The 19,347-nt window shown below is 42.3% G+C and overlaps 1 protein-coding gene across 1 annotated transcript; it reads right to left on the bottom strand.

The window, feature by feature from the left end:
* Window positions 1–726: 726 nt before the first annotated feature.
* On the bottom strand, window positions 727–13,608 carry RNF223 (ring finger protein 223). Its single transcript, XM_066606899.1, has 2 exons — window positions 13,474–13,608; window positions 727–5,242 (listed from the first exon to the last, which is right to left on the bottom strand). The coding sequence occupies exon 2, from the start codon at window positions 5,232–5,234 to the stop codon at window positions 4,371–4,373; it is 864 nt and encodes a 287-aa protein (XP_066462996.1). The 5' UTR covers window positions 5,235–5,242; window positions 13,474–13,608; the 3' UTR covers window positions 727–4,370.
* Window positions 13,609–19,347: the final 5,739 nt, after the last annotated feature.

The raw sequence follows: 19,347 nt of genomic DNA on the forward strand, positions 1-19,347 counted from the left end.
AAATGCCCTTTTCCATAGCACAAGTATTGAGCGGTTTGCACAATAATTGTTAGGTGTAAACAGGTGCAGCGAAAGAACAATCAGCAATAGCTGATCGGATCTGTCCTGCAGGCCTAAATATCATCATTGGTTTGCCGCTGCATTCGCCTGTGTAAAGAGGCAGACTATCATCTATGACCAACTGCCCGTTTACTATGAATGAAAGCCGGGGGGGCCAGAACGTTCTCCACCCTGCTCTGCCTCCATTCACTGAGCGATGATTGGAGGGACGGCTGCTGGGTGCTTCAGCGCCTGATCGTCATCCTGTGCAAGAGGGGCCAAACTGATACAAGAAGGGAGAAAAACTGGTGGCGCACCCCTATGGATGGCACTGGGTACTCTGTAGGGGGTATGGTGCTGCAACAGCAGTGCTTTAGATTGAGGCTAGTGTGTCATGGAAGCTGCTGTCAACCAGGGCTATGCCATACCATGGGTAGTAGGCGTGATAAAGTTCAGTGGAGAGGCAAAAACATGCACTGATCAGGGTTTCCTCCAGCATATAATAAGGAAGAGACTTGGGTCTCAAAATGTGTCATTTTATATTAGATTAATGCCAAATAAAAGAGAAATTAGGTTAATTCATCCTTCTATTTATGGATATTTGCGCCATACACCAGTATGTGCCTCTCCATCTACAAGTCAAGGGTGAAATGTGCCATAAAGTATAAAAACTCTCCAAACAATCACTTAGAAATGATGAGGAAACATTTTATTAAACAGTTTTCTTGGAAAATACATAGTCGTAAACAAAATACTGAGAAACCATGAACATGGCAGAATACTAAAGGAGGCTTCAGCCACATTGACCATTGTACAATAAGTTGGGTGTATTCAGTCAGACGCTAAGGTCTCTGTTTCTCACAATTTGCTCTCAACGGTGAATATTTGTACATTTCATTGAGCTAGTGCATAAAGTACAGGTGGAAGAAACTAATAAATAATACATAGAAGGCCGCGCAAAATCATTAGTGCAAGGCTCTACCCTTCTGTATAGCAGCCAGTTAGCAATGGGGTATTTCAACCCAGTGCAACTTAAACTTTTGAGAGGAAGTGTCTGGTTACTTTAGTCACCCTGAAGTTAGTGAGGGGGCAGCATACTAAAATGTCCTGGTTCCTCCGGATCTGAAAATGGGGCCAGGTGCAATAACTACCCTTGGGATGCTGTAAAAGGGCACTTTGTGAATATCTAAAAGTGACTTTCATGACCACCTGATGTGTGAACTGCTTAGAGAAAGATGTTAGATGTCTTTGTTCCTTTAAGGGCTTGTTCACACCATTTTATTCTATTGTTCGGTTCCTTCCTCGGAGCCAAACAACTGTAAAACCAGAAGTGATAAATTTTGATGTGCCAGATCTGAGTGGTGCCAGATGGACCCCGTTGACTATAATGGGGTCGACCCAGATTCCATTATGGCCTTTGTCATTTTCCAGGACAGAATAGTGCAGTGCTGCACTTTAATGGCGATCTGTAACTTGAGTCTCTGAGCAGAACCTCCAACGCAGATGTGAACAAGCCCTTACTCTTTTTCTGCCATTATCAATTGAATTAGTGTCTACACATGCATTCTTCCATGGAAGCTGAAGATTTGTCGATCTTATAACCTAGTACTGGGTTGTCCTTACTTTGCTATCTCTTGATCACAGGCTTTCCCACTACTAGGACTTCCAGTAATCAGCTATAATTCCTGCAGCGCCTCCACAGATAAAACGAAGCATTACATGGCGTCTAATAATATCAATCGGCAATTTATGTCATGCTCAGACAGATTTAGTCCTCCAGGAAGAGAGAAGATCCTTGTAGCTATTCTCAGCTCCAACTAATTGAAGAATATCCCGAATGTGGCACTCCTTTTAATAATTCCAAGTACCCTAATAGGGTATTTGAAGAACTAGACGACTCCTCTAAAGTGCTAATTTAGATAAGTAATACATAAAGTCTTTTTATGCTTGAAATCGTAGTTTCCTGCTTTGCCCTCCAACATTTCAGCCTCTTAGTGTTGTGACCTCTATCTTAAAACCAGTATCCCTCATGTCGGTTCCTTAATGTGCTTGATAGCAGTAAATGCTTGTTTACAGATCCATTATTTGTGATTCAGCATCGCAGTGGAACCTGGCATTTTAGAAGCATAAAAATCCAATTCCCCCTTTTAATGGCTTCCTTCTACTCGACTTGTTAAATGGTTATTTGTAGCAAATAAAACCCAACACGTCCCCTCCTGTTCTATACCAACTTCATACCGGAAATCTTTATTTCCTAAATATATCGTAATCCAAACTCTGGCATTGGCAACTGAGAAATTTAGTTTCACGGGATTAGTGTGAGGATACTGAAAATGTGAATGGCTAAGTAGGATTACTGGATGATTATAAAACGTTATTGACATGTTGAGTAATTCTAATCCTTAATAATGTCAGCCAACAAATGTATTAAACATTTTACAATACGTAGCAAAACCAAGTAATGTCCTTCTAAATTGGCCAACTCTGAGCAGAATCAGCATTCTGTAGTCCGGTATGGAGATGTGCAAATACCCTACCCTCAGACGTACAACAGAGGTGTGTGACCAGTGTCCCCTATGTGTGTGGGGGGGGGGTTCCATCGACTCAATTGGCCCTATGTAAAATCTTGTTGAGTACTTATTTCAGTAATCTTATGGTTGACTTTATTGACATCAGCCAAAACTGGAGGGGTTGGATATTTTTGGCCACCTCTGCAGTAGATCTTCCCGTGTGAACGAGAAATGTGCTGCTGACAACAATGATTCTCTGGGGGACAATGGATCACATGAACAAGTGGTGGTGCCACACAGAGTCTGAATTTGGCTATCTAATGGTTCTTTGAAACTCATTGATCGGTCCACGTAAAAGGGCCTTAAAGAGGTTATCCCAAGATAGACTTTTATTACGTATCCATGGGATAGGTGATACATCTTATCGGTAGGGGTCTTAATGCTAAGATCCCCAATGATACTAGGAACGAGATCCAATTCTCCCTTCCTCTCTGCAGCCTTGCTGCACTACCTACAGTGAGTAAGGCTGCAGAATAAATTGAGCGGTGGTCATGTATCTATATGCTGCCCCATTCGGCTTCAGTGGGGCTGATGGAGATAGCCGAGCACTTGTACTCTGCTATTGCTATCAGCCCTATTGAAAATAATAGAAGAGCACCGTGCATGCACCTCCGTTCAGTCTGTCGTCACTCCGTGTGGGTGAAGCGAGCCTGCAATGCTGAGAAGATGGGGGGGATGGGATCTATGTTCTCGGGATCAGTGGGGGGCTCACTAATGAGACCATCAACGAGCAGACTTCTATCATGGGATAACTCCTTTTTAAGTGTGGGTTAACAGATCGGTTATGTTCGGCCAGTTTTTATGCCGGAAGTGGACTCAACTGTTGACATTTTGCGCACCATCTGGCATCTGTAGCCGGACAGAAAAACCCTGCTTGCAAGGAGGCATCTAGCATCAAAACTCACGCATCAGAGGCCATGAATGATCTCTTAGACAAGCATGGGATTAGTTCTGACATCCGTTTCCGTATTTCACTAGCCCGCCAGATGTATGGGGACATATATGGAGAAGCAACCTGGTTTGTCTTGGATGCATCTTGCACATTTTAACAGCTACACCTTCATAGGAATTATAGTGACCCTGTGATATGCCGATGGTGTATGACAAGGAAGACCAAGATGTGTACTTGAGCCTGATGCTATATAAACTCCCTCAAAAATTCTGATTAGTAGCGTTCAATGGCCAACATTTTCATAAAACAAAAACTTTGTGAATAACCCCCTCATGAGCTCTGAGATTTGATCTGCACCATTGATAGAGCATGTAAATGCCATTATGCTAGTAATGTAGTTTTTATGAATAATTTCCTTATTTAAAAAAATGCAGAAACTCCTATACATGTATAATGGATTTGGTCAAAAACTTGCCATTTTGTTTCTGAACACTGATAACGCATCCCTCGCATGTGACATAGATTGAGCCTTGCGTCCGTGCGTTGCCTTCAAGTAATACTGCATTTTCTGACTGGCATTGGAAAACCCAACCCAACATTTTTGACACGTGCATAAACAGAACTAACGCCCCAGTGTCACATCTAATGCCCAAGACCATGCTGAACCTTCTTATGAAGTGCCACCTTTATATCTACACCATGAGGAGATCACAGGTAGGTCTTGGCATCTTTGGTTTGTTTTGAACCTGGTTGAATAAAGACTTGAACAAAGTGCATTTGAAGGATGCTTGTACTGTAACCAGCTACTATAGAAGACACCCAAGTCAGTCATTCACATCCATCTCCGTCTTTACATGGGTATAGTCCTTCTAATGTCCTTCCAACATGCTATGTGTTACGAGTTCAGAAGAAAAAGGCATCTTGGTGGGAACGGGATCTGAGCTACAACGTAGGCTTCCAGTCTTCAATATGCACTGAACTGGCCATAGAAGGATGCAGAACAATACGATCACCATAAAGGCTATAAGTAAAAGTCTTTTCCAGTCACTACACCCACAACAAAATCTATGAAGTCCAGTCCGTGGTGTTGGCTCTGGTGGTTCCTCTTTTTTAGTCAACCCAATGTCAACGCAAATGCAGGTCTCTGATTGAGTGGAATTGGACTCTGGTTCTTGCTTATAACAAAGCTTTGTCCCCTCAATCCAAACGGTCTCTTCATGCTGTAAATGAGGAGGTAGGTTAGACAGCAGTTCTTTGCTCGTTTGTAGTCCTGGGACACCCTGCTGTGGGATTTGTGTGGGTTGCCGGCACAAGGGGCACATGAGCTTGTCATGTTGGTTTTCTGGTGGTAGTGCGGCGACTAGTCTTGCTACACACTCCAGGCAAAAGGCGTGTGAACACTGCAGGACTTTTGGAGTCTTGAATATGTTGTCATAGGTGGTGAAACATATGGAGCACTCCGGTCTACTTTCCCCGTTTTCCTCTTGCTCCATCTGTGTATGCCAGACTTCTGGAACTGCGTCCATAGTAGGAACTATTACCCTGTTTTCCTCTTGCTCCATCTGTGTATGCCAGACTTCTGGAACTGCGTCCATAGTAGGAACTATTACCCCGTTTTCCTCTTGCTCCATCTGTGTATGCCAGACTTCTGGAACTGCGTCCATAGTAGGAACTATTACCCCGTTTTCCTCTTGCTCCATCTGTGTATGCCAGACTTCTGGAACTGCGTCCATAGTAGGACCTATTAAGACAAAGAGGACCATGTAAAAGATGGACATTGGCAGAACTTCTTAAATATATCAAATGTTCTATGAAAATGAAGACCTGAACACTTCACTGGCATCAGTTTAGTGAGTATCGTATTGTTGCATGTAAATGGGCCTTTAGATGGACCTATCAGTACCTGCCACTGTTTGTACTCTAGATAATAATATTGTGATAACTGCTATGAGCTAATAGCCGCAGGGACTCAGCAACTCCTTACTCAAGTCTACATCAAAAACAATGGTTGGTTGAGTAACGAATGACGAAATTCCCTTTTATAGACTTGTAGTAAACTTCCATCCTGGTTGTAGTGGTGTTGTGACATGCACCGCGCACCTGGAAGTCCAGGAACAGAAATTCTAGAGTGCATTGTCACGGTCGCTAATGATATTACTTGCAGGTATTTTCCCATTATCTGATTTCCTTGTACTTGAACCCCCCCCCCCCCCCCCATTCCCCCCGCCATGCAGCAAAATGCATCTGCAGCTTGTTGTATTAGTGTAGTATACTACTCAGACTCCAACATGTGACTTCCTATTAAAGGAGAAGCCACCATTGTATGGATAGATTTCCTAAATGTCCCCCATTGTTTGTGCTGCTGTTTAATTCTCATTTCCTGGCTTTCTGATACTTTTCAGTATTCTGCTTCTTCTCTGCACCGTGGGATCTCCGGTAGCACAACTAGGTCACGTCTGACCCCAGAGTGGCGCATAGTGAGTCATATCTATGTGTGATTCATGGCCGAGATTAATTTGCGCTGCTTCCTCCGACAAGAATAATGTGTAATATTTATAGGCCTTTTGATGTGATGTGGTGTATATAGTATATTTATTGCTAGAGCTTTAGCTTGTGTTATCCCCTCTTACAACCGCAATAATTATATTGTGCTTTTTATATGAGCTGTAAAATAGGATGTGAGTGTCCTGGCGGGATATCCAACGCAGTCGGAGCAATCCGTGTTTATAGTGTTTGTCACTTTTAATCTGCGCTTTTGTTTTAGCTCGTGCCCGGATGTCACATGCAGAATGCCAACATGAAAGGTATGCAAAGTAATGCTTATTTGTGGGCCAGTAAAATGATTTATTACCCACCGCTACATCTCCAAAGGGCAACAGCTAGGGGGGTGGCTGCAGTGAATCGCCCCTTAGCCCAAGTGCCTATATGTATTGCATTAAATGGGTTTGGGCACTTTGTATCCACTCTACCCACAGTGTGGATTTGGATGCAGGTTTGAAAATGACTTAATTCTGCCTTCAATTCTGCAACAAAAGACACATTTAGGCCTGTGGATTTGGGCAGATTTTGATATTCTGCAGCAGAATATTCCAGTGTGTATGAAAACCTGCTAAAAAGTAATGGAGGAAGCTAAATTTGCCACTTTAACTCTTTGGCGTCTTCATTTGCATAGTGATGGGTCAATGAGTTAAAGGGGATTTGTCACTTTGTACTATTGATGACCTATATTCGGGATAGGTCATAATAGTAGATTGGCAGGGATTCAGCACTCAAGATCCCGGCTGATTTCCAATGTCGCTGTCACCACAGACTGTGCAGGAAGCAGAAAGCGCTGACCATAGTGCAGTGGCCTGGGTTGGTATTGCAGACGACGTTCCCATTGAGTTCAGTGGGAGCTGCACTTGCAATACCTACCAGGGCCGCTGCACTTCCTTATGCTGTCCATAATGACAGTGGTGCCTGGAATCAGTGGGATCTTAAGGGACGGATCCCCAATGAGGACCTATCTTTAAGACAGGTAATCTATAGAACAATGTGACAAAACTGCTTTAAGATAGCAGTAGGTTTACCTGCAGTTCTATGGAAATGCTTACATGATATAATATCAAATCACAAACTCAGCTCTGCTACATATCTAATTTATTTGGTAGTTTACGTTGTATAGCACATGCAGTATGTATCCTAAATGTCACCTGTTGCTTATATGCATAAGGAGCAGCCGTTTTATTAGCCCATTCCCTGTACCTACCTCAACTGTACATTAAATACAGGATGCCAGGTGTCCCTGATGTTCCTGGAATACCCATACTTATAGCCAATAACTCCTTTTACTTCCCTGGCTTCCATCTGCCTATGCAATATTACGCAGTATGGAACATGTTAGCTTGGCATGGCATGACTGGGCACTTTGCACTGGCATTTATACTGGCATAACTTGTACATGAATGAGTGGTGAGTCTTTACCAGGATGACATTGTTGACTTATTAATGTGGCGAGTTTCTTACATAAGCATTAGTCGGGCTCTCGGATGAAGGCACACGTGGATGAGTGTCCCTGTGTCAGCGCTGTCATGTGATCGCTGGTCATGGCTGCACATTATTGTATCTCTGTTCAGCATCTCTCAACACGACCTCATCACAAGCAGCCGGGGGAGAGGAGCATACTGCCGGGGCAGACAGGGACCTCATCACATGCTGACAAAGGGGCATTCATGTCCCTCCGGAGACCTACAGTAGTACATACCCTTATTGCCTGACTTTATAGGAATTACCTAACCCCCGAGACTCACATACTCTTGTTAGCTACTGATGGCTTAAAATGTTAGTAGCATATGATCTTGGAGCAAAGACTTTACTATAGGCGGTGCAGAAGGTGCGGTCGCCCCCAGATCCTGGAGTCCTTTACCCCAATGCTACAGAACAGTTGGGGGGACCTTGTTACAGATTTTGCATTGAGGTCCACGAACTCATCCATCACTCCTGGATAGATGGATGAGTTCCTGGACCCCAATCCATCTATCCTATTGAAGTTTACGTCCTAGATGCTCGGCCTCGAGTTCTTATGATGTAAGACTTCCTCAGACAACATTTACTGGTTTCTCCGGTGATCACATAAAACTTCATGGTCCTTACAAGGTACAAAACATTACAATTTCTCTCTGAGACCCCAGTTATGGTTAACGCACTGGTCATTTGATAGATTTCGGCATGCTGCATGCATTTAAGTGCGCTATAAAATCTAGCTGTAAGGCATACTGTGTTCCATCCGTGGCGTAAGATACTGTCACACTGTATATCTTTATTGACCCCAAAACGCGACGATCTTTCTGATAGCGGGTAAATATAATTGAGCGACATAAATCATGCGCTGCTTCTAGTCTGACTTTTCGAACGACTCTATATATTATCAGAGCAGGACGTCAACATTTATTAGATGATATTTAGAAAACGGGATCTGTAAATAAGAGGGATCCATCACCGGGCAAAAGAAAAATGTATCCTGTGAAGCCGCTAATTTTCATGTCCATATTCTAGTTTTACGTCCCGGCTGATAGATGCCAGGAGGCTGCCAGCAAGCCGGTCTGGTTTGACCAGAGTATTTAGATACAGAGTTAGGGAGGCTACTTGAATCCCAAGGTGAAGGCTATCCTGCCGGCGACTGCGGTCAGTGTGTACTGGGTCTCAGGCGGGATGGGCTGGTTCTTCTGCTCTTGTGTACAGTAGTTACGAGTGATTGGTGGTAATTAAGTCATTTATAATTAGTAACCATTAAATTGGCTGCTTTTGTTTTCATGAGAATGCATTCATAAACCAGTTGAACACGGCTTGTACTGGAAGATTTTGTGTCCAAACTGGTTTTAAAATATTCATTCCTCAGTCACAATAGCTGATGGCAGCTGATAGGATGGGAACGTGTGTTAGGATGATGGTGAAGGCTGATTGTAGAGTTAACCCTATGGGCAAGGGTGATGGCGAAGGCTGATTGTAGAGCTAACCCTATGGGCAAGGATAATGGTGAAGGCTAATTGTAGAGTTAACCCTATGAGCAAGGGTGATGGTGAAGGCTGATTGTAGAGTTAACTCTATGGGCAAGGGTGATGGTGAGGGCTGATTGTAGAGCTAACCCTATGGGCAAGGGTGCCAGTCTGGAACAGAAAAGCTTTTGTTTTATGTTGGAAAAACCATAAGAAATAATAAAGACTATATATGATACGTCTGCAATCCAGATTACGGCCATGAAGACGTCAGCTGCATTTACTGCGGATTGTAAAATGATAATTACCATCACAATGACCCACGCAAGCTTCTCCGGCTTCATGAGGTCATGGGCATATCAACATTTTTTTTTTTTTTACAGACTGTAAAAGTTCCATATTTTCATGGACGGCTTCGGATTTTAGGTACAGTTGGCAACTTTGCCTATGAGCTCAGATACACGCAAGCCTCAGGAAATGCGGCATGGACCTTTAGAAAAGGACTAAGATCTATGCCTATATGCCTAAGTTTAATGATGATGTAAAAATTGTATCACTATATAGGTAATCTGTCGCCATCTTTTTGCTGCATGTAAGGTAGAGACAGTTCCACTGATTACAGCACTATGCCTGCTGTATGTATCTGTGCAGTAGTTTGGGAGAAACTTGGAATTTATTATAGTAGTCCTTAATAGTCATGATGCCCATGCCACCCTGCAGCCACTTTTTGCAGCAGTTTCTCTACCCACAGAAAGGGCACAGTGCACGAAGCTAACTGCAGCTCATGGATATTGACTACTTCCTGTAATCTTTTTCTATATGTGCTGCGAATAGAATCCAAGTTTCTCACAAACTACTGCTCGGATACGTACTGCATCGGAGTGACTGTCACTACCCTGTGCTGCTCTCAGAGAGTTGTAAAAACTGGAGATAGATTCTCTTTAAGAAAGGAAAACGTTGGTCTGAGTAGTGATAGTAGTCCCTTCTTAGGGATCAGCTGAGTTCCAATTCAGTCTTAGAAACTTCAGAAGTGGTCATTATTGGGTATCTTTGCAAATGAGAAATTCCAACTACATTCCCGGGGATGACAGATAGGGATGCGGTGCTCAGATAAGTGTTGAGGTCCCTTCACCATTGGTGGATATTACAGGGAATAGACCCCCATGATGACACAGAATGTTTATAGTCAACTTTCCCTTTTAAGCTGTAAATCTGATATTGGTTACCAGTGATATGAACTCTGACAATGTCATATAAAAGACTTGTTGTAAGGCAGTTTATATCCCTAGCAACCATTTTTCCTCAAATGAATTGCTCAAAGCTGGGTTGGCACTATACTGCCAGAAGAGAAATGTGTAAAGCACCTTGGCAGCAGCAGCACCATGCCAGTCATAACCTCAGCTGGCATTATTGAAGGGGTTTTCCGAGGATCTGCCGCTGGTGATCCCTGCCGATAAGCTGATTTGAAACTCTTTACTTAAAATTTCAGTTGTAAGGATTGTTCTGTTGACTATAAAGGCAATCCCTCCCTGAGTACGCCATGCCAATCTCTTATCCATCGCTCCAGCTAGAACACCGAGTGACTATAGACACTTTATATCAGATACACTACAGCCTGGCTCTGGTCCTAGTCACAGCCCAGCCTGTGTCAACTACTCAGCATACTCCCTCGGCCACTGAGTCATGCCTTACAAATTACCATGAAGGGATCCTTATGTGCTTGTGTAGTACAAATAGCAATAAATACACGTGTGCTCTGATATATGGCCATGAGATGCGTGTGCTGCCATATGCACAATACAAAAGTCCCAGCCCTCTCTTCTACACCAGTACTATTGGGTACCATGGATGGAAGATCGGTGTACAGATTGTGTCTTTCCCGCATAACAATTCTAACTGTAGCCCCTCGTTTGAGCTACCAGTGTGGGTCTCAGTAGCAAGACCCCCACTGATCAAAACTTTTGACGTGTCGCACTGACTTGTCAAAAGTTTGTAAAAAGTGCAGTTGCTGTTTCATAGTCATGGGGTACCGGAGCTATTCCATGTCTATGGTCAGAGGTGTAATATAAAGCTCCTGGACACCAATATGAAATCTATAACTTATAGCCCCCAACCTACCATGGATGATAATGATGTCCTGTTATGTGGCAGAGAGCCGTTGATCCACCTGAGGCACCAGGGCCCATGTGCAACTGCACTCTATAGCTACCCCCTGTGTATGGATGGCTGTGTGCATACACACTACCCCATCACCTGATCTCCCAACTGCCTCTGGTCCTTGAGAATGCAAATACAAGAATAATAGTATATGAGAAAGTTGAAGCACTCCAGGTCTTCAGTTGTTTGCTTAAAAGCCAACAATGCGGATGTAGCAGAGCAAAACTTATTTAACTGTTTCTTCTGCGCCCCATGATGACTCTGATACTAATATTTTGAGAACACAATAGTAAAATATTTACAAATATGTTTGATAATATTGTAATAAATCCTCATCAGAGCTGGTCACATGATAAACTCAGTCGCTGCATCGTTATTCCTAGACAACCCCTTAGAGATCCGCAGTATGTGGGTTTAACTAGTGTCCTCCAGTTAACAACATTACGTATTCGCTATACTTCTATGTTGTATAATAAAGTGCTGTTAACTGTATTTGGGCCAATGCAGTAAAACGGACAGCGAAAGAGTATATTCACGCAGGCGACTGTGAATTCAGTGCAGAAAATCGGTGCCATTTTTGTGCGTTTTTTTTTTTCTTTTCTGCACGATTTACATATTTTGTTCCAGCATTTTTCATGTGCGTCTTTTTTTTCATTTGCAGACGTCATGGTTGCATGCATTTAAAACGGATCGCACTCACATCATGCAAGTGCAACACTTAAAAAAACAAAAACAAAACACCCCCATAGATTTGAATGGGCGATTTTAGTACAACAATAGCACCAAAATAGGACATGCTGCAACTTTTTTTTTTATCGCACGGTTCAAATTACAAAAAAAACTCCAAGTCGTGAATATTCCTATTGAAATGAATGTGTTCTATTTCCATCTAATTTTGGACCAGTTTTTTCCGTCCGAACATCGGACGGAAAAATTCTTCATGCACGTATACTTTAATGCACGACTTAATGAGAAGATCAGCGCCTCGGCCTTAAAAAGCCGGGCACCTAATAATATCAAGCGCATTCCTCGAGAACCAAAACAAGGCAGATTTTATTAGGATGCCGTCTATATTTATCCACAGTACCACGCCTCAGGAAAAAAACTTCACACACACCCGAAAAATAAAATGCACTCCACATATAACTGTGCAGAACAGGATCAGTAGAACATTCCCACAGGGCAAGAGGCGGCTGCTGCAGAACAAGAAGCCTTAAAATATCACCTACAGACGTAGCAAATCTTAACTTAACATGGAACACATTATGTAACTTCATTGCTGTAAATCGAGTTACCATGATGCACCCGTCATGGTAATGATTGCTACTTCTGTAGAAAAACGGAACTCCCTAACGCTGATGCGAACGAGCCCTTATTAACAGTACATGGTCCTCTATGAGGATATGCATCAACTGTTCTCCCCATCATACCTTCTGTATGAGCCACACAAGCCATCATGACATCATAATAATCCATTACTGCAGGCATCGGGGGAAAGCATGTGGATGCCACCAAGCAATACTCCTACATCTGCCTACTAGAAAACCAGGAGCCCAAACCAGACTAGAGACCTTTTATCAACATAGGGAACTGCATGAATAGCAATTCCCAAATACATAGTTACTGTATGTAAATGACTCTGGCTGCAATGCGGTGACATATCAGACGCTTCAGGTTAATATACAATAGGAGTTGTCTAAAAGGAGCAATTCTGCTAAAAACACTGTTAATTGATTGTTATTTAAGCAATTGCCGAGTATCCTATAGGTTTCATTATATTCAGATGTGGTACTTCACTGCAAAAGCAGCTTGCATCGGTTACGCATTATTCTGCTATTACTTAATGTATAAGTAATTTTCCAGTTTAGCTCACTACTTTATGACATGATTGGGACGAATCGCAAATGTTTTAACAAGATTAAAAAATATTAAAATTAAAAAAATTTAATAAAAAAAAAATTCTAAAAACTAAAACATAAATTTGCCAATAGAAGATACACTTAACAGAAATTCTATAGCTGTTACTGTAGTTAGAGAAAAGCAGGCATACTGATGTTCATAGAGATGTAGCAGAGCCGAATCGGTCATTTCTCCCTCTGTACCAGTCTGTTGTCCATGTTGGTTTGCACATGTTGTCATCTTTTCATATATACGGTATAGCACCCTGAAATCGAGGGTGCTATCAAAAAATAAAGCAAAATACTGCTAATAATTTACATCTCTGGGATGACTTGTGAATCCAAGTAGTTCGCGGAATTAAATGAAGCAGTGCACCTATCTGCAGTTCCATGTATACGTCTTCAGCTCTGCTATTTCTCTCTAACTTTCCCATTAAACTTACCAGAAGTTTTCCCTGGGTCCTGAAGTTACTTATATTCCTTCCACTGGAGAGCTGCACAGGCTGTGCTGTGGATCCTCACTTTACACTCCCTTCCAGTTCTTCTGTATGTCAGCAGGTTGTGCTGTACTCAGTAGTAACTCCTCCACTTGCAGGTGCTTATGTAGCCTCACTGAGCCAGGTGAGTCACGGAGGGTGTTCCCTTTAATACCTATCACACAGGTTGGAATCTCAGGCAGAATTACTAAGAAGCCAGACTTGCTTATTGGATGAAAGCTGCTGTTTGTGTTCTATAGGTTAATGAGCTTCCATGTAGTTCTGAAGGAAGAGCCTGAATACTTAGAACAATGTAATGCTTGTTCATTATATCAGATGTCTAATGTGAATGTATTATATTTGCACCTGCAAGGGGGTCACTTTGTTGCATAGAAAAAGAAAGTTCATTCTGCTACATAGTAAGCAGAATAAAGTACATCTTTATTGGAGATTATCAAAACCCGGCAGCTGGACTCCCCATGCACAGATGTACTTCAGACGTAACAAACGTCCTTCATTGCAACATTGTTGCAACTTTCCTTCTCCACGTGATTTTGCCTAGCTATGCAGGATCTGTGCAATGGAGTTGGTAGATATGCACAAGAGGAGCAAGCTGGTTGGCCTTTCTCCTCTTGGTCACTTTGTTGCCTTAAGTCATGTGACATCAGACAGTAGTTGTCTAGATCATTGGTATGTGGATAATGGGACTTGAATGCTCTAGAACGGCGTTTTCCATAATGTCTAGACCAATCCTTTCAAAATAGTTCAATGTCAGGAAGAAAGTCTGGAGAAAACACATCTTTACACTAGAGGGCTTGAGCTTGTTTGCCCCCTTTCCATCTTCTGCAAGAAAGAAGCACACCATTACCAAGGGTCTGTGCCCCACTATTTAAATTAATTATCATTACTATAGTAATGTGGAGAGTGGTGGTCTTGAGTAGGTTCATACTATCCATGAGATATGCGCATGATACCAAACTAATGTGGGGCCTAACTTCCAAAGGCCCTATAGTACTGAGGATGCTCTCCACAATGTTGTATAAGCCATAGGGTGCCTAATATTGAAAACATTGCTTCCATGAGAATACATCATCAATATCTTAATCCTGGAAAACCTCTCTCCTAGAGAGAATTGCACGTGTTATAGTAAACTAATCTTAAAGGGGTTGTTTGGTTTAGAAAACCAATATTCCAAATACTCTATTAGGGCATTCTGAATTAATCGATAGGTGAAGAGTGGCTACAAAGAGCATCTCTATCGCTGGAGGACCTAGTATGACCGTGTATTACACTGATAGCCCATAGATTTCAGTGGTTAAAGTGTAATGCTTCATTTCTGCTGTGCAGACAATGTAGAAGAATCAAACACTTGCTGTCAAATTCCCCATAGACAACAGCTGATCACTGCTGGTTCTAGCAGCGGAACATGTTGTAAACAGATAATCAGTTAGGAATTGTCCAAAGTTGACAAAGTCTATCCATCTTAAATGCTAATGAATTTGAAAGCTATGAAAATCTTTTGTGCATAAAAAATCAATATACACATATCTTACGAAGTCCTTGCAGAAAAAAATGGTGCACTTATCTTTTTGCATTGAGTTTTCCTTCTCATGCATTTAGAAAGCCTCATACTTGGTTTACAGGCTTTCCTACATTCACGTTTTTGGCTAAGGGGTGTTCCCAGCACTAATCAGCTAATCTCACATGAATGTCCACAATCTCCATTCTCCCTCCGGCCTCCTCTTTCAGAGGCTGTGTAGCATAACCACGCCTGCTCAATACTACACAGCTATCTCAATCTATTTCAACTTCTTTCTTTGTACCTGCTGGTCTTTTGCACCTCACTGCTGAGAGCAGAAAATTCACCCGAAGTGAATTACAGACCTCTGTAATAGTAGCTTTCTCTGCTCTACTCTCTGCCCTACCGATCTCCAGCATTGCCTGGCACTGCCATACAGCCCTCTGTAACAACTCAGTGGAAAGGCAGTGAATGCACATTTACAACAAGGGAGCAGGCTAGTGGAAGCGTTGTTCAGTTTACTGTGACAGAATTTGCTAAGTTTTCAGTTCTCCAGTCTGAAGTGCTTTGGAAAACAATACAAACATAGAAATCAAGCAATCAGAAATGTTTAATGAAGCCTAATTACAAAAAGTCTTCATTTCTAAAAACACATTGTTCACAGTGTTCCCCAACTCCAGTCCTCAGTGACCCCCAACAGGTCATGTTGTCAGGATTTCCTCGGTGTTGCACAGGTGATGTAATTATTGTCGGTGTCTCATTTATTGCCACAGTTGTTCTTACCATAGGATATCCTGAAAACATGACCTGCTGGTGGTCCCTGAGGACTGGAGTTGGGGACCCCTGGTTTAAAAAAAGGTGCATAGATGTACATAGTCTTTAAGTATAGAAACCTTAGTAATTATGACCTGGTCAAGATAATTCTAAATCACCAGTAAGACAACAAAACTTCATGGACAGTTGAGCAATGGAAAACTACTCTATAGGGTGATGAATCACGCTATTCCATCTTTAAATCCGATGGATGTACCTGGGTGTGGAGGACGTCTGGGGAACACCTTGTGACTGAATGTGTTGTACCAACAGTTAGTACGGTGAAGGTTCCATTATGGTCTGGCGATGCGTTATGTGGCATGCTCTCGGTCCAGGGGCGTAACTATAGAGGATACAGGGGATGTGGTTGCACCCGGGCCCAGGAGCCTTAGGGGGCCCATAAGGCCTCTCCTCTCCATATAGGGAGCCCAGTACTATGAATAAAGCATTATAGTTGGGGGCCCTGTTACAGGTTTTGCACTGGGGCCCATGAGCTTCAGGTTACGCCTCTGTCTCAGTCAATTGGTTGCAGTGGCAAGAACTATGAACACATAGATGTACCTTGACATTATAGAAAAAGTGTTGCCGACAATGTGGATATTCTCTAGGAATGGTCAGCAATACCCCCAACAAGACAACGAGCCTCTCCACAAATCCAACTCTTTTATGCTGGTTTGAGGATATGGATGTTCCATGATTGGACTGGCTGCACAGAGTCCCAACCTGAACCCTACTGAACATCTTTGGGACATCAGGTTAGAAATTATGAACAGTGTCCATCTTCTTTGAGAGAACTCACCAGATGTTTGCAGGATGAATGAAGGGAAACACCAGCTGAAGTGTATCAGATGTTAGTAGAAAGTATACCACAGAAATAATCTGATGCCATTGGGGCCAAAGAAGCCCCACTAGGTATTAACATATGGAAATAAATACTACTTTTGATTCTAGCTCGGGTGTCCAATTACTTTTGGTTGACTAGTGTATATTGGTCATGGTAGGAATGCACCATGGAACCCATTTGGTCTTAGGAAAATTTCTTTGACCATCAAGTATGTGTGGAAGGTGCTGATATTAATATATATTGCAACATTTATCTGATTGGACCTGGGCGTACATAATACTTACGTCCTGCCGGTGTGACGCAGAATGGACCCTTGTCACTATGATTGGGCGCTGTGTGTCTTTGACAATGTTCCTGGTGTATGAAAGAGTTCTATGTGATTCATTATAATGTGGAGGAAGACATAAGTATTTTAATGTACTCTGACAAGTGGCTTATGAATCATTTTATTAGCCTTTTCCGGCCGGTTGGGAATCGATCAATAATTATTTACTGCAGTTGCCGTATAACGCTAATGTGTCCTGTGATCGTTGGATGGCAGGTTAATGATTTGTCTGGTTGGGATACGGCTCGTAAGTCAACTATTTGAAAAACTTTAAAGCCTATCGCCAGGATTTGTGCTCTGTTCATCTCATGATTCATGCTATTACTTGGGGGCATTTATTTTCTGCCTCTGAGCTTCCGTGTTAGTAGTGATTAACAGTTGGATAATGTCTCCTCGTTTGCTTGATGTTTCAGCAATGACATTTGGTCGGATGTTGCTGGGGGTCATCAGTGATGCCATGTTAGAGAACTAAGGACTACAATATTCGTCTCATACTGTATATGCCATTCTGCTTGGTCGTAAGTCTGGCATGTGCCACCTGCCGCTGTCATTAGCACAAAACAAACCACTTACAAGCCGTTCATTTTATAACCATTGCACTTACACAGCATTCTGGATGGCAATATAGATGCCCACTTCCCATATTCCTGCATTATCTTGCATACCTACCCCAATTTTGCCTTTGCAACTTTTGCCTGCTGTTTTAAACTGAGCTACACATAAGATGGGGTGTAGATAAAATCTAAAAAAAAAAAAACTAGTAGATTCTTCAGCAGTGTGAGGGGGCTTTTTTAGTTTTAGGAGATTTTATGCAAATTGGCATTTTTGTGCTGCTCCTGGGGTCTAGATGGCAGAATTGATTTGCCAGTTTGCAGTGGCAGTGTGACTAGAGGCAGAGGCTTAACTTGAAGCTGCTGAACCTCAATGCAGCAATCCTTCATTCATTTATAGTATGGATCTCTTCATATGGGAAATGGAGACCTTTTGAGGCCTTAAGGCTTCAGGGTCCAGATGCATCCACCCACTGTTTAGCCTCGTACGTACCACGGTCTAAGTGACTCACGTATGTAAAGGGCTGACAGAGGGAGGAGGCTCCCTCTGTCACCCATGGGACCTTGGCGATGCGATTTTGGGGTACTGATGAGTTCTTTTGACATCCAGAGGCTTGAAAATGGCCTCTGGGTTTTACAGTAGCTCATGAGGCTCAGATCCTGGCTGACCTTCATAGGCTCCATAACGTACTGCTATACAGAAGTATAGCATTGTATTATAAGGATGATCAAGTGTGGTGAAATTCAAGTCCTGCAGTGGGACAAAAGTAAAAACTGAAGAAATAGTAAAAAAAAGTCAAATACCCCCCCCCCCCCATCCCCATACACACACCTCCTTAGTATGTAAAAACAAGCCCATAAAAAAACACTACAAATTTGGTATTGCCACGTTCTTAATGACCCAATTAACAAAGTTATTTAACAATGGTGCAAGCTATGGGAAAAAAAATCTGCCAAAAATAGTAAATTTTGCCTGTGCAAAAAAAATAGAATAGAAATCTATCAAAAGTCTTATGGCTTAGCAAAGGGTACCATTAAAAAGTGCAACTCATTTCACTAAAAACATAAAACACTCACCGTAAGGCTGCCTGTCCACGGGGAGCAGGAGCCGGCAGATTGATCTCCACTGTCAGCCTTATCCGACGAATAGGCTGACTGCGGAGAATCGCGACAGTTCACAGCATGCTGCAATTTGCTGCCCGCGAGCGGAGAATCCCTATGATTCTCCGCTTGTGGACAGGGGGATGGCGCTTTCCCTAGCAACGCAGTGAAAATTCGCCCTTGGACCGGCAGCCTGACCCAGTGCTGTTAACAAAAAGAAAAAAATGTTAGGGGTCTTTAACTGCAGCGATAGAAAAAAACAATATTGTTCAAGATGGTGTGAAAAAGTTGCAACAAAAAAACCTATATACATTGGATATCCTCGTAATCTTATGGACCCGCAGAATTGATTTAGCATGTTTTTATACTGCATGGTGTAGGATATTAAGAGTAAAATCTGCATTTCTGGCATGTTTTTTAATGTTTCTTCTAGTAAGTAATGGAATAAATGATTCCATTATTAAGTGATCAAAATGTTATTCCCAAAAATGCGATAATTGAAGACGAGAGTTCATCCTGCAAAAAACAAGACATCGTAGAGCTCCCTTATTGGAAAAGTACAAATTCTGTGGCTCTTGGAACTCGGCGACACGGAAGCAAGTCTTAGAAGAAGAAAAAAGTGTTTTTTAGTATGCAAAAATGGCAAAACACAAACTGTTTAAACTTCGTATCGCTGGAATCGTGCTGA

Source organism: Eleutherodactylus coqui, chromosome 6 (genome assembly GCF_035609145.1).
Source record: "Eleutherodactylus coqui strain aEleCoq1 chromosome 6, aEleCoq1.hap1, whole genome shotgun sequence".
NCBI classification, from domain to species: Eukaryota; Metazoa; Chordata; class Amphibia; order Anura; family Eleutherodactylidae; genus Eleutherodactylus; species Eleutherodactylus coqui.

Coding starts and splice junctions, on each gene's coding strand:
- RNF223 (XM_066606899.1), bottom strand. CDS start 5,234: ATGGACGCAGTTCCAGAAGTCTGGCATACACAGATGGAGCAAGAGGAA.